The sequence below is a fragment of the Cornus florida genome, unplaced genomic scaffold (genome assembly GCF_030987335.1).
Source record: "Cornus florida cultivar Cherokee Brave unplaced genomic scaffold, ASM3098733v1 CherokeeBrave_3.0.0_Hap2_Chr11, whole genome shotgun sequence".
Lineage (NCBI taxonomy): Eukaryota > Viridiplantae > Streptophyta > Magnoliopsida > Cornales > Cornaceae > Cornus > Cornus florida.
This window is the reverse complement of record NW_026775581.1, coordinates 54,373,372-54,390,263: the sequence shown is the minus strand read 5'-3', so window position 1 is coordinate 54,390,263 and position 16,892 is coordinate 54,373,372. Positions and strand designations below refer to the sequence as shown.

The following is a 16,892-nucleotide window of genomic DNA, read 5'->3' as shown; positions in this document are numbered from 1 at the left end:
ATAATATATATATATAATCATTTTTATTCATTTTATTAGCAAAATAATCAATGAAAGTACTAATTTGGAGTTTAGAATTAAATGTTTGTTATTTTAAATTATATATTATTTTAAGTATTAGTCCATAATATATTTTAAATTACATTAAATTTCATTCTTTTAAAAAAATAATTACAAAATCACACCATAGTGTTCAAAATGTGTCCTTGTCATGTCCAACCAAAAAATAAAGTATTCAAATTTAAGGACACTTTTAGCCATGTTCGACACATGTTTGGGCCGTGCCTACATGTCCCCATGTCTGCATGTCGGGTCGTGTCCGAATGACAGACACGACCTTGACACCCCTAGATGGAGTGTATGTGCTTCCTAGATAAAAGCATACTTTTTATCACTAAATATCCAGAGAAACTGAATTAAACAAGAGTTTTTGAACAATTTTTTGATTTCTAAGTTGTTTTTAAAGGGCCAATTTGGTACACATTTTGTTTTTCAGTATTTTTGTTTTTGTCGCGCGGGGGGGGGGGGGGGGGTAAAAGATATTTTATTTTGTACAGTGCCGAAACATTTTAAAAGTCGAAACACTAATCTGGTGTTTTTACATATTTTCACACTGTAGCACGGGATACTGTTGAAAAAAAACACCCTTACAAATGACATTTTTAAACTAGCCACTATATTATATAAACTTGCAATATTTTTATACCAAACTATGTTTTTATGTTTTTGCTTCTAATTTATTTATTTATTTTATTTATTTATTTATTTTTTATTTTGCAATAAATAGACATAACCAAACATGTTTTCGATTATTATTCAAAACTCAATAGAACAAAAGAATTGTTTTGTTTCGGTTAAAACAAAAACGCAAAAATAAAACACGTACCAATTACACTCTAAGTGACAAACCAAACAAACCGTAGTAGTCTGAATAAAAATTTGATTCATGAAGAAAAATTGGAAGGTTTAAAGGTATGCTAGTTCAAAATGTGAAAGTTATATTTGTTAAGAGAATAATGTAACTAAAATAATTAGTGATATATTTCACCTTATTATTTGAAATCCACAAATCAATTCATGTTCCTTATTCAAACTATTAAATCTTGATTTCGGCTTAGATTACAAGGTTTTTATTTTAAATCCCTTAAATTCATATGAAACCTGAAACTCAAATTACTTCACCAAATAAACATTAGAAGAGCTTAAACATGAAGCACCATACAAAATTTGAGTTGGCTTTGATCCATTTATTGACCTCTTAAATCCGCTAGCTCAGCCGATTTAGAAATTGGTTAGTGCGGGCGTGCTAGAACTAATGACTTGGCTTAATTTTAAAGATCTAGTTTATTTTGTAAAAGATTGTAGATTAGACAATGTATGAGAGAGATAACAAGAAACTCTCAATTGGGATCTAGATTGCCTTGAACGAAAACAATACTTTAAAGGAAAAAGAAATTGTAATGAAATAAAGTAAAATTGAAAAGGAATTAAACTGAAATGGAAAGCTATGGTTGCTCCTAGAATTGAATCTACGTGAGAGGAAATTACAAGGCATAAGAATATTTGCAGAGAAGAATATAATTAACGGAAACTAAATTGAAATTTAATTAAATAAGAAAGTTAATTTAAACTAAGAAAATCAAGTTTAACTTAGAAAAACATGATTGAAGAATGAAAATTGAATTGATACAATTGTTTGAGAGATGGTGGACCCCTGACAGAGACTACCTCCCATAATATTTATACCCAAAATACAAAGAGTTCTACAACAACTTCTTCTCAAAATAAGATAAAAACTATCCTATAACTATATAAAGCTATATAGTAAACCATATTGATTTTTTTTCTTTTTTTTTTTCAAGGCTAGAAGTTTTCCCAAAATAAGATAAAAACTATCCTATAACTATATAAAGCTATCTAGTAAACTATATTGAATTTTTTTTTTTTTTCTTTTAGGCAAGGTGTTAGATTAGTACATATTAAAAAAAATTGAAATTTAACACTTTAAAATTTATCAGTGACGTTAACTCACTGAGTTATCTAGCAAACCATATTGATAACCGGATACTTATCACTTATTCCTGCTTACATCACTATTGTCCGGCCCATTCTCTCTCTGCTACTTGTCCTGCCCAAGATGGGCGTCAAGTTGTCAACACATTGTTACTCCATTTAATTATTACTAGTTGAATAGATGGTAATCTTCTTTTATTGACAGTCTTGGTGTGCGTAGAAATGATATTTATAAAAGAGGAAAACCATCTTCATCTTCTGTTTTTCTTATCACCATTTCATCAACACTAATTGCATTAATCTTTTGCTACATTTCCATCTTCCCATAAAGTCTCTCTGCCTATTCAAATGCGTATCAAAGACATGGCTTACTCTAATCTCAGACCCTCATTTCGCCAAAACACACTTCAATCGAAACTACAACAAAACCAACGAGAGAGTCATCCTCATTTCCGACGATCTGTACTCAGTCGACTGCGCTGAAGCATCCAATAACGACAATCTGATTGCGACGAAGCTTGATTTATTTTCGATTGAAAAGCAATACGAGTTTGAAATCTTGGGTTCTTGCAACGGTTTGATTTTAGTTAGAGACGCAAACTGCACCATGTTTTTGTTGAATCCATCAACTCGAGAGATCAGAGAATTACTCGATTCCCCTTTTGCCACTGAGTACGCCATGAACGGACTTGGGTGCGATTCGTCTGCAGATGACTACAAGGTTCTGGCAATTGATGTTAAATTTGATCCTGATGGTGCTGTTGACGACGATGATGAATCATGGCGTACTTATACAATTGCAAGTATGTATTCACTGACAACCGATTCTTGGAGGAGGATTCAAGATGTCCCCAACTATCATTCTCGTTCTCTTAGCATTTATTCCGATGATATGGTTCTTGTAAATGGCTCTCTACATTGGTTGCTTTTCGGGTCTTACAGTAATTCGTTTTTGATTGCTGCTTTTGATGTAGCAGATGAGAAATTCCGTGATGTGCAAAGACCTAGCTCAATTGTCAACAATAATTTTAATATGTTGTATATATTGGGAGTTTGCAGAGGGCGTCTCTGTATATTTTTATGTAGTTATACTTATAGTTTCCAAATTGATGTTTGGGTAATGCAGGAGTATGGGGTTACTGAATCTTGGACCAAATATACAAGGTATGTAGATAATATGTACATGAAGCAACCCTTATTTTATCTGGTGGATGATGAAGTTCTACTGAGAAAGGATGGAGAGAGATTGCTTGCATTCAATGCTGAAAAGAAAACATCAAGATATATAGAGGTGTGTGGCATTCCAGCTATGTTTAATGGAGGGTCCGGAGGGATGACCTATGTGGAGAGCCTTGTCTCGCCCTCGCCCTATCACACCACCCGTTGGATTGATGGGTAAAAACATGATCCCTTTTCATATATTCATATTATTTATGCAACCATAGTAAGTATTTTTTTAGCATATGCATAACAATGTTTTCAGTATTTATTATTGAGTGATACGGTTTCTAGTTTGAAGGTTGAACTACATTGTTATAGGTTTATAGTGGGGTTTAATATCGTTGAACTTAGATTTTTTCTATACAAATAGTGGGGTTCTATTCGACATGGCAATAATGCTGCTGTTATTCGATGCATGCCTAAGAGAACAACAAAGTTCAAAACACACAGTCATTTGGTCCTTTCCTGGTTTGATCTTGGCCCATATCTGGTTGAATTGTGTATGAATGCCCTTCTACCTAAGTCTGTAAGACTTAAGATACTGTTGATATGTAACTAAAATTGTTGGACTCATTATTGAGTTAACGGGTTTGGTTCTAGAAAATAATTGAAGATATCATTTATGCATTTTACTTATTTCATGTCGTTCTATTCCCCATTAGTTAGAATTCAATGGCTGATGGTCCTATGGAAGTAGCTTCTTCAATGCTTGTTAGCGTGCAAATTAAACCATAAGAAGTGGGTGAAGTGGGTTTTCTGACTAATAGGGGAGAGTTTATTCAAGACAGAAGTTGTGGAATTCCTTGTATTTATAGGAAACAAAGAACGAGATGAGTTGGCAGAGAGTGTAAATATGCATGAGTAGTCCTAAAGTCATATCCAAAATATGCACTTCATCCTCCAAAGCAACGAGAACGAGGATCATATGTTCGATTTATGGTCGAAGTGGATATACATGAAGTATTTCCTGAATCTGTTGATATTTCTGTTCTTAGTGAGCCCTGTAAAGTTGATCTTAAGTATAGTTGGAAGCCCCAAATCTGCTCTCTGTCAATCAATTGAACACTGCAAGGGAGCACCAGTCTGTTCAACCTGTTTGTTCAAATAGTGATATCAACAATTCAAATGAGTTAATCAAAACTTGCAAACCAACCCATTCTACCTCTTGGATCGTGACTCTAACACAGTTCCAGAGACATTGGAAGAGCCCATTTCTGTCTTGAAGAGGACTGAATGTCACAAGAATTTATTAAACTACTCTAGGAAGCAAAAAATCAAAAAGTTGATTGAGGTAATGACATCTTCTAGTATTACAACTTACTAGAGCTCCACACACATCTGCTGTTTAACATGATTAGCAGCTGGAATTTAGGAGTTTGAACAGATCACATACGCAACAAGAAGTTCAAAAATGGATTTTACCAAACAATCTTGGTTTTCTAATCTTGATTTTGTTTGTCTTTTGGAAACTCAAATAAAAACTCTTTTTTAACTAAGGAGCTCATTTTCAATTTGCAATGGATTATTAATTATCGCTCTCGCTACTTGGGTAGAATTATTGTGGGATGGAACCCTTATAAGTATACCATGCAACTTATCCCTGAGAGTGATCAGTGCATGTTATTGAAAGCTTGCATTACCCAGCTTCAGAAAACCGTATTTATTTCCCCTTTATATGTTGCAAACAATTTTCAAGATAGGAGATTTCTATGGATCACATCAACCAATATTCTACCTTGGTACACAAACCTTGGATGTCACTAGGTAACTGGAATTTATAAGATACAAAGAAGACAAAAGAGGATGCCTCAAGGTCCCCCAAAATGGTCTAGATGAATTTAATGGAGTGATCAACATTGCCAAGGTGCTTGAAATGAATATTATAAATCGAAAGTGGACTTGGTGCAACAAACAACACGACAGGAGGATATATGCTATAGTTGGACAGATGCCTTCTTTGTGATGATTGGCTACAAGAATTCCCTGATACCCAACTTGCTTTATCTACAGCAAAACTTTCAGACCATTGTACTTTGTCCATTAAACAATATTAAAAGGATGGGGTCTAACCCCAAACCTTTTTAGAATCCTTGAAGTTTGGTGCAAGCAAGAAGGTTTTGCGGATGTTGTGAGCAGGGCTTGGAACATCTTTATTGTGGGTAACCCGTAACCCCATGCACAGACTTCCCAAGAAGCTTCAGAGTGTTAAAGAGGAAGGCAAGAAATGGAATAGAATTGCCTTTGGTCACATTAATTATGAGCTTGCAGAGGCCAGATCAAATTATGCAAGCCTACAAGAAGCTCTCCAAAGTGATCCTGAAAATGAAGAGTTAATTCAAGGTGAGACTCAAGCTAGATTGAAAATTGTTAGCCTCATTGTTAATTTGTCATCAGATTAGGTTTGAAAAGAATTGAAAATATAATTTATGCATTACTTATTTAATCACATTCTATTAGAATCCATTTATTAGGGCCACAGATGATGGAACTATGGAAGTAACTTGCATGCTTGCTTGGGTGAAAATCAAACCAGGAGAAGAAGTTGGTTTTTCTAGCTGAACTAGCATGAGGTGAAAAACTTCTTCTAAAGTCCCAAGTTGTGGACTTCTTTAGATATATGACAAGAAATTAACTATTAAGAAATAAGAATATGCATGACTAGTAGGATAATACAAATAAAACAAGATAGAAGGACGTACATTATTTCTACTCTTAAACATTAGGACTATCTAGCCGACTTTGCATGTGGAGAGTGACCAACATGATGAGCCGCTTAACTTTGGGATGATGTCTGCTGTTATTCCTTGTTCTATTCCCTTTTGTAATATATTCCACTACAACTAATGCTGCGTATGAGAATGGAACGAAATGGAATGGTCATTCTCATTCTATTGTAAATGAATTTCAAATTTAATTGTACAAAATACCCCCGTGACAAATAAATTAAATTAAAAAAAAAAACATTATTCTATAATTTCTTTAAAAGAAATGGCGGTGTTGGTGAATGTGGAAGGCGATAGTGGTGTAGGTGGTGATGGTGGAGGCAGCAGTGTAGATGGCAGTGGTGGAAGGCAGTGGCAGTGATGCGATGGTGGTGGAAGGCGGCAGTGATGGAGGTGGCGGTGGTGGTAAGCAATGGAGGTGGCGGCGGTGGTGGTGGTTTTTGGACTTGGAACATGAGTGTTTTTTTTGGAAACTTGATTTTTTAAAAAAACTTTACTTGGGAATGGAATGGCCATTCCATAGGTTTTGTTGTGGAATGGATCTTCTTTCCTTGGAATTCATTCCAAGGGAATGGTTATTCCCATTTTAAATTTTATACCAAAGGAATAGTTGGAATGAGCATTCCATTTCATTTCATTTCTACGTACCAAATGCAGCATAAGGTTATTTTTCATTTAAATGTGCGTGCGCGCGCGCACACAATTCTAGCTTTTTTAAACCATCACCAAAATGATGAAGTGCAAACTTTTTGAATGATGATTGCTGTTTCTCTGTGTTATATTCCCTTATGTTATCTATTCCACTACAAATAAGGTTGTTTTTCATTTAAGTAGGTTGTTTTTCATTTAAGTAGGGTCCATATACTATACTAAATTTCATATCATTTGATTGATTGATTAACTTTTACTTTTGAATTCATCAATGTCAGCAATAATAAGTGTAACTAGAAAATGATGGCTTGTAACAAAGAGCGCAACTTTTCCACGTCTGTTTGTGGAATTCTATTTTTTTTTTTTAACAAATTAAGGCCGTTACAGGTTTGTCAATGCTCCAAGTTCCTTCGCTCTTCGACATCTAGAAAGTATAGTGCATAATGTCCGTTCCTATGACAATGGGGTTTTCTGATCTAATTATAACCTCCATTTCTAATACAATTTTACAGTTTTTGTTGTACATAATATCAGGCAGCTTATCCTAATCAGCATCGCTTTCTTATAGACGGAATGTAGGCAGTTCAACACTAAGTTTTATTATGACTATACCAAGTAGATTATAAGAATGTTTCATTTATTAGCTGAATTGTTTCTCTTATGTATCGAGCATGGACAGTTCAACAATAAGATTGCATTATCTATGCTAAGTGGGCTAATAATGTTTTGATTTAGTAGCCTTGTCTAGAAATTTAGGGGTCATTTGCTTGGTGCAATGCATGTGCATGTTCTCTCAAAATGAAAGAATGCATGTTTGAATTTTGATGCAGCCACTTTCTGCAGATAATTCCAAAGGTTTGGGCTTTATCATGTTTATCCTTCCCAAATACTTTCAATTAACAGGGACCATATTAGGCTAGGACCTTTTATAACCCCTAGCCTGGTCTAGAATTTGCTTTATTGTGACATGGATTAGGTGTCCAATTGTCATGTATTAATAATCTATGATGTGAACTGTGAAGACATATTCTGATAACATGTATTTATATACCTTTGAGTTTTTGTACATATTCAAGAAGTACAATATGACATGAAATCAAAACTAATGTGGTCTATTGCTTTATTTTAGAGTGAACATGTTGACTTTCTCTAAAAGTATCTAAATTGGCATCGGATATCAATGACAAGGTGTCATGCTGGAAAGTGTCTCTCACCAATCAACCTGGAGAAGTGTCCTATGTATCATAACTTGAGAATTACAAGTGTCCTATGCACTTGTATTCATGCTAGGTGGAGACAACTACACCGACGCTGGTTGGCGACAACTAAACCTTTGTTGGGTGGGCATCTACTATGCTGGGTGGTGACAACTAACACGAGTTAGTGCCAACATTTATTTTGATATTTTTTTGTGTTTTCTTAGTTTTTATTTTAACGTTTTAGTTTTGAGTTCCCTTCTCTTTGTGTTCTTTACCCAAATTCTTGCTCTTCTTTACCCTTAGTCACTCTAGTCTATCTATTCACTCTTTCCTTCACATCCCCTTCGTTTGTTTCTTTTGCATTTTCTTCTGGCATCATTTCTTCTTTTCATTCTCATCCTCTTCTTTCATTCTCATCGTGCATCAGCTTTTTATTCTATGTTTATAGCACTGGCACGACATTCAAAAGAGCAAGGGAGGGAAAATTTTACATTCTATTTTAATTCTCTCTTGGGGTGCCATTTTTTCAGGAATGGGAGGATACAACAACTTAATTTAGCAGATTTTGGGGCAAAGTCTGCAATCATATAATTTTTAATGTCACGGTCCAATGATAAAGTAGCTTCATCTACTCAATATAGAAGCATTTATTTGAATATGTTCCCATTTCATTAACGGAGCCTAAATTTGACTCCTCCAAGTGAATATTAATTTTTTTTTTTTCATCGTACAGCCTAAAGTAACAATTAACAAGTTAGTGATTTGTGTGAATTTAAGGCCTGACATGGTAGACTGAAAAGACAAATATACAGCATACTTGCCACGTGACATTTTATAAAATTGTGTGTAAGATGTATTTATATATATTGTCTGTGTGACGGCTAAAGTAACAATTAACAAGTTAGTGATTTGTGTGAATTTAAGGCCTGACATGGTAGACTGAAAAGACAAATATACAGCATACTTGCCACGTTACATTTTATAAAATTGTGTGTAAGATGTATTTATATATATTGTCTGTGTGACGGCTAGGCAAAAAGTATCTCTAGGGTGAAAGCATAATTGTTTGGAGATTTTTGTGATTAAAGTTTGTAAAGGTTGACTATTTTGTATTGGCTGTCAACATGAATCAACTTTTGTTATCCCTAAACTGCAGGTGACTGTATTAATGTATGGTAATATAGGTTCTGCTTGAACATTGTGTCTGAGTAGGAGTTAGGATGCATTATTAGAGGATATGATTATAAGATTTTCTAACAGTGTTGAATTGGAAGTGTTCATCAGTATGTTTGAATTAGCACTTCCTCTTTGATTGTGTGTTCTATAAACCAAATTTCTGTCTAGGAGTTTTCTTTATCTTCTTCCATTGCCATCATTTTTAAGAGTGTGTTTTCTATTATAATATTTTCAATTGTTTAATTGAAATCATAGCTTTTTAGCTGCTTGAGTGCTTATTACCAAAGTCGAGTTTCAACAATTAGATAGTTCTATCCAGTTATTTCATTCAATCCTGACATGGTTATTAGCTGCTTGAGCGCTTGAAGTTCATTCCATCTCTTCTGCTTGGGTGTTGCTGGTTTTCCTGGCTGGTTAGCTTTTGGTGTAATTCATTACATCACTGCTGCTTGATTTTGCCACATGAAGTTCTCTCCTATAATTTTACTTGTCTGCTTTGCCTTTTGCTAACGTTGGAGATATGTCTTCATGGTCAGTCCTTGGTGTTGCTTAGAATCTCGTTTTTCATTTTTGTGTTGTTTTGTTTGGTCATCATTTTTATTATACTTTTTAGCTACTTAGCATCTTCTTCTTCTTCTTCCTATTTTATTTTTATTTTATTTATTTATTTTCCTTAGATCTATTTGTACAAGTATTGGGGTTTTTTCCCCCTTGTACTGTCCCTTTTATTCAATCATTACCCTGGCTTAAATTTTTTTTGCAAGTAGATCATTTTGAAGTTGCTTGGTTTATTGAGTCTGAACTCTCATTCTGTATAGCATTTGCCTTTTAGAAACAAATTGTTTCATCTTCTTTTTCTCGTCCTTTCTTTCCAACTTTGAACCAAACACAACTTTTACTGGCTGTCGATTTATTGAGGCGTGATCAAATGAAGCTTGAGACATTTTGCGACATTCCTAATGATTTGAAAAGACAAATGATACAATTTTGTTGATTCTAGGCTACTGGCTCTCCTCGTCTCTTGAGACATTTTGCGACATTTCTGATGATTTGAAAAGACAATGGATAATGATACAATTTTGTTGATTCTAGGCTACTGGTTCTCCCATTCTGGGCTGCTGTTTGCATACTGCTGCGGATATATAATTTTTTTTTTTTTTGGTAAACACACACGCATGCCTTCATGGAAGTTTGAACCCTTCACCTCCCTTTAAAAAGTAAGAATCTGATACCGTTAGGTCACTGGTCCATTGTTAGTTTTAGGTTTATTTTGTTTCATTGTGATGTGGTTGGTTGCTAGCTTCTGTTGCTTGCTATTTGGTCTTATGCCCTTGATGATCAGAAACGACATTGGATAAATGTACTAGGGGGATTTGATGCCTTGAAGACTTCCCTGATGCTAATATTCAGGATATTAAATTCATGTGTCTATTATCTATATATGTTTTTTTTTTTAATTAATTATTTTATTTGTAGTGGTTGATGACTTTGAAGTCAATACGCTTAATCAATGGTGATTGCAGAGGATGACCTGACAGTAACAGCTCTATATACTTTTATCTGCACAAACATACTCAAAAAGCAATCCTTCTCTGGAGATATATTTGATTTTCTTTTAATCTTGTTTTACACTCTTAAGATAGTCTATTTTGATACCAAGGAAGCTTCCCTTGTGAACTTACAACGTATACTAGTTGATTATTAACGATGTGTGTGTTCTTTTGTCCTTTTGGCACGCAGAATGGTGTAGGAATGGAATGAATATTCTTATTCGACTGCTCGTTTGCATTCTATGATTAGAATAGAACTATAATTTTTATTCTAGTGTTTGGGTGGGTAACACTACTTTAAAATTTTACATTAAAGGAGAACTAAATTGATTCATTTAAGTTACACTACTTTAAAATTTCGAATTAAAGGAGAATTAAATTAATTTATTTAAGTTACACTACTTTAAAATTTCGAATTAAATAGGAATCAAATTGATTTATTTAAGGGTCGCGAGTGAAAAACACTCCTATGGTATGCATAGAGAGTTTATAACCCCTTATCTGTTGGGAAAAATTCACATCATTCATTTTTTGAGCAAATAAAGACCTGAATGTTGAAAAGTTTCTCTATAACTGAATAAAAAAATGGGTTAAAAAATAATTAAATGTGAAATGACTAAAGTGTCTATTTTTTATTTTTTTTTTCCTTCTTATATATAAGGGCATTATTGGAAGAGAAAATGATAATTTTAAAATTTTATATCTTAAAAATGTCATGTGTCATGACTAAATTTGTAATCCAATGGTGACCTCAAGCCCTTTTTTTGATCATTTTTTCAAACTTAAGGATGATATTTGCTCAAAATTTAAGCAGTATGGTGTGTTTCTCACTATGCCCTTTATTTAAACTATTTCATATAAGTAAAAGGTTAATTAAAGTAGCTGATTGACATACATTTTTAAAATCAAAATGCATATCAAATTCAATTTCACAACCTTAATAAGCTTAAATTAACTTTTAAACCCATACACTAACCCAAAATACTCTGCACACTATTATACAATCCTGATTGAAAAGTGTGCCTCTGAAAATTTCAGTCCATTGTTTCAGCCACATGGATTGAAAAATAATGACTTTATAGAAGAGAGGGAGATGAATCTTGAATGCCATAGACTGCTCAGACAGGAGGGAGGGAATGGGCAGGGATGACATGAATCCAACTACCTATCAAATCCCCCGAGAGAGTAAAGGTGGAGGTGCTTGAGCACAGTCCCTGCTATATGAAGATCAAAAGATAAGACACAGACATAATTGACAATCCTCTATGTTGAAAATTTGAAATATACATGAAGAGAGTGTGTATCGCAATATATACATTCTTCTAGATGCTGCGCGAAGATGCCTATGTCACTATATATGCACATTCTTCGGAGGTTGCTTCTCCTCTCTTCCTTACCATTTCAAAAACTTTTTGATTCTTTGGCAACGCTAGATCAATTCATTGGAGTATGTATTGCCATTGGCAATTTGCCCAAGCCAATCCAAAGATATTAGTGTTACACATGAAAGTCATTACACAAAAAATCTAAAGTTTGGCGTGACTTGAAACTAGAATCGATGACTATATCAGTTCAAACTTAAAATTCCTCCAAATCCAATTTCAATGCATGGATTTTATGATGCCAGATGCAGCAGCATAAGGGAAGAGAAGAGAAAATGAAATCAAGGAGTTCTTTCGAAAATTGCATCTTTTACCTGCTAATATGAGGTGGACTGAATGATGTATGAATGTTGCAGTGGGCGAGTTAGGGAGGTGGTGATAGCATTTGATGGAGGGACTGGTTTTAGCTTACTGAGGCAAAAGTAGACCAACCAGGGAGAGCATACTCTGAAGTTCGTTCAAGTATTGTCTTTGACATAAGTCGAGGCCTTCCATCAATTGACATTTCAACAGGGAAGGACTTGTAACAGCATACGTCATCAGTAAGCCGCATAAAATCAGCCATGTCTCCTTTATGTGGCTGTTAAACCTCATCCTTTTCCATCCAATCTAGGACTTCCCAATTGATGCATCTGAAAGTTCATGTCTTCACTTGCCAAAAGTCATTTCTGGCCCCCAGAACGCCCTAGTGACCATTTAAAATCGAAATGTGATACTTGGTTGAGACATACACCACTGTATCACATGCATGTGTGCTTTTTACCCTCTTCAACATTCTCTGAATGCCTTCTGCTGCCATATGCGAGACCACCTTGTTCATGCAATGCTCACTTGCAATTTGAGGTGCCAATTGCCAATTGTTTCTTCTTCTCATGATTCATTATGCTTTAGCATGGACTCAAAACATATACCTGCTTACTAGAAGTGTTATCTTCAAATACAAATTTACCACAGACCGGAGAGTGAAAAATTAATAGGCTCAAATCACCAGAAGCTTACAACTCGTTTGGTAATGATGGAACAAATTCATGAGAAGTCAAATTGTAAAATTTCTCACATTATTGTTGATAATCCAAGATATCTAGGTCAAAACCTTCAGATCGTAGAACTTCATTGATTGTAACAATTGTCTCATATATAGTGTCAATTTGACAATGCGAATCATCTGCTACAAAAAATTCATGGACGAGTCCATTTATTTCAATGAAAGAACAACCAGGCTGCTTTTGGATTCCCTGAACAGACATACCTCTCCTCACCCTGTGGACATCACTCCATCTTGAGGCAGAAGCATAAACATTGGACAAAAGAACCCGTGCCACACAAAAGCAAACTTCTACATGAGTTTGATTGGCCGCAAACTCAGCTAGTTCCATGTTCCCATGACTTCTACAGGCAAAAAGCAGCAATCGCCAAATAACCACATCAGGTTGAATAGGCATTGAGCGGATAAATTTCTCTGCCTCAACCAAGAGGTTTGCACGCCCAAGAAGGTCAACCATGCAGCCATAGTGTTCAAGTTGCGGGGTGAGGGAATATCGATGAGTCATTGCATCGAAATAGGAAAGCCCCTCATCCACAAATCCACCGTGACTACAGGCAAATAAGAGCCCAAGAAATGTGACCTCATTGGGCCTAACATCACTTGACATTTCCATTTGCGAAAAAAATTGCAATGCTTCATCGGGTTGCCCATTCATGGCAAGCCCCGAAATCATCACAGTCCATGAAAACACATCCTTTCTAGTCAACCCATGAAAAATTTCAAGTGCCTTCTCAATATCTCCACACTTTGAATACATATCAATTAATGCATTCTTTACAATTAGGTTCATCTCAGTGCCACTCCTTTCACAGTAACTGTGCACCCACCTTCCTTGATCCAATGCACCCGAATGCCCACAGGCAGTAACGACACAAGCAATTGTTGGCAAATCCGCCTTTACCCCATCAACCTGCATCTCCCTAAACAAATCAATTGCTTCTTTATATAAATCCGATTTGACATAGCCCGCTATCATTGAAGTCCAACAGAATACATTTCTCTCTGGCATTCTGTCGAAAACCCGTTGAGCATCGTCTAACCGCCCACATTTTGCATACATGTCAATCAAAGAACAACTCAAATATACATCAACAAATCCACTTACTACAACAAACCCATGAACTTCCCTTCCCAAATTGAGCAATCCAATCCTCCCACAAGTTGTAAGAGCACTCACCATACTCACCCCGACCGGCCTCACACCACCATCCCCCAATAATTCCCCAAACACCCTCAATGCTTCCGCACAACAATCACTCTGTACATAACCAGAAATCATGCTATTCCAGGTCACCACATCACGAACCCCACCGGGAACAAAATCAAACACTCTCTCTGCAGATTCAAACACACCACATTGGAAATACATCGATATCAGCGCATTTTGCACGAAAACATCAAACTCAAGCCCTAATTTCACAACAATGAATTTCTTGGCCTTTTTCAAGACACGAGAATCGGCTACATGCTTTGAGAATGCAAGGGAATGTATACTTGTCTGGGACGACACCATTGTGCCGCATTAGATTGTACAGAGTGATCGATTCTAAAGGGGATGAGCTATGAGAATAGGCTCGGAACATGAAGTTCCAAGCGAAGATGTTAGGGTTTTGGATTTGGGAGAAGAGGGTGGCAGAGAAGGGGAGGGCATTGTTGGAACTGGAGAGAGAGTGGTTGAGGAGTTTGCTTGAGACAACGGGGTCTGTGAATCGACCAGAAGTGATGGCATGAGAAGAAATTGGTTGAAATATTTGGGGTTTGCGTGGTTTTCTAGGAGAGAGAGTGAAAAGCTGTGGTACCTGCAAGTGATGAGCCTAGGGTTTGGGAGGAGTGAGATTAGGGTTTTGGACATTGACGGTACAGGAGGGACGGAGTCACATTTGATGAAAGTGTCTTAACTAAACTGTTTACACACAAATGTGGCAGCCACGGGCCCATGCGCCAGCCACTAATGGCATGGCCTAACGATAGCTTGCGAAACAATATTTTGATCATAATTAATTTTCTTCCTTTTGGGATTACAAATGAAATGTGGCAAAATTAGTTTTCTTTCTTTTGGGGCCGCTCATATCTTTTTGGGGGGATCGAGTTTTTTTTTTTCTTAGATTTTTTTTTTTTTGAACAGTTACGGACAATCACATTGGCTTAGTTTTAGATTTTTGCTTAAACATAATATGTATATATATATATCTTATATCAAATTAAATGTATAATTAATCATGAAAAAAGGATATGTAAATAGTTTTTGGGATTACAGATGGTTACTCAAAAAAAATTTAATGCACTCATAAATGAATTTAGTCATGAAAAATTAGAGAAGACTATTTTAATAGGTTTCAAAATTGCCGTTTGTAATGATTATGGTAGAGGGAGGGAGACTATGAATCTCTGGAAAGAACATATTAAGAGAGAAAAACTAGACTAAGGGGAGGAGAGAGTGACGTGGCCCATGTGGGTGAGAGAAAAATTACCATTTGTGATAAAATTTTCATTTTTTTTTTTTTTAGCTCGTGGAGTTGTGCCCTTTTTGTTTTTTTCATCCTTCTTTTTCCCTCCCTCTATTCGTGAAGTATGACATTGCTCTTTTTTTTTAGCCTTCCTTTTTCCTCCCTCTATTTTGTCTCTATTTATTGTATATTTTTTTTTTTAAAATAAAAGGTCAAATACCTAATTTTCTATTATATTTTTTTGTTTATATTTTAGGGAGGCAATATTCATTTGTAATTCCATTTAAAAGAAAATGACTCTTTTAACCCTAACTTCACAATTGAATAATTATTTATTTTCAAATTATACAATTACCTTCAGGATATTATTGTTCTTCCATTCTCTAACCCATATTTAATATTATAGGTCTCCTTGACAACCCTCAACACCAAAAAAGTAAAAAAAAAAAAATATAACTAAAATTTTGATTTGACAGTAACAAAAGAAAAAAAAAAAAAAAAAAATCTCAATTGAAGAAAATTTATCCTTTGACCGTATTAAAAAAAAGGATTAATTACAATGATACCCCCTGAGATTTGTCATAATGACAGTTATATACAAGTTGAGCTTTTTTTTAACAATAACACCCCATGTTAGAAATTGGATCCAAACAAGCTTTTAAAAGGTATGAAAATTCAAGATTGCCCTTTAATATGTTATTAATTTAAATTAAAAAATAATCAAAACTCCTAAATAACGTTTTTGCCATTAGTATTTTATCAGTATACGTCACCACTCTCTCTAACCTCTCGCCATCTCCATCAGAAACCCTAGACACCACCACACTTCCACGATAGAAAAATATAGCAACGAGCAACTATACCTCTCAAAACCTATCCCTAACAAACCCACCACCACAACAGAAAAAATAGAGCAATGACCTCTCAAATCTTAACCTTAACAAACCCACCACCACCATAGAAAAAACAGAGCAACGAAGAACATGGCCTCTCAAATCTTAACCCTAACAAACCCACCACCACAACAACAGAAAAAACAGAGCAATGAATAACAATAATCTCTCAAACCCTAACCCTAACCCTAACAAACCCAACCCACGCTCCCTCTATCAAACCCACCACCAAATCCCTATACGTTGCCACCCCTAAATCCCACACCACTGTTGCCGTCGCAGCAACAAAAAATTCACGTCGTTCAACCCTCGGATCTGGCCGCTGAATCGAGGGGGGAATTTAGACGCATCAAATTGGGCGTCGTCATTGCCGAATAGGAAGACGAGGCCTATCCCTGCAATGACCACATTCTTCTTAATTTGGATCATTCTCATGCTTAGGGTGAAGGTTATGGTGGCGTCGACGCCACCTCCACCTCCACTGCGGCCACCGTCGAAGTCTAGCACCTTATATATATATATATAAGATCTGGTGTTTGAAACTGATGGTTTGTGTGTGTGTGTGTGCGCGCGTATATTGAAGTATCAGAAA

General features: G+C 35.5%; 1 protein-coding gene and 1 pseudogene across 1 annotated transcript; one reads left to right on the top strand and one right to left on the bottom strand.

The window, feature by feature from the left end:
• Positions 1-2,223: 2,223 nt before the first annotated feature.
• On the top strand, positions 2,224-10,746 carry LOC132286215 (F-box/kelch-repeat protein At3g06240-like). Its single transcript, XM_059788487.1, has 2 exons — positions 2,224-3,408; positions 10,460-10,746. Exons 1-2 carry the CDS (start codon positions 2,621-2,623, stop codon positions 10,464-10,466), a joined length of 795 nt encoding a protein of 264 aa, XP_059644470.1. The 5' UTR covers positions 2,224-2,620; the 3' UTR covers positions 10,467-10,746.
• A 759-nt stretch (positions 10,747-11,505) lies between these two features.
• LOC132284880 (pentatricopeptide repeat-containing protein At1g08070, chloroplastic-like) lies at positions 11,506-15,107 on the bottom strand (annotated as a pseudogene).
• Positions 15,108-16,892: the final 1,785 nt, after the last annotated feature.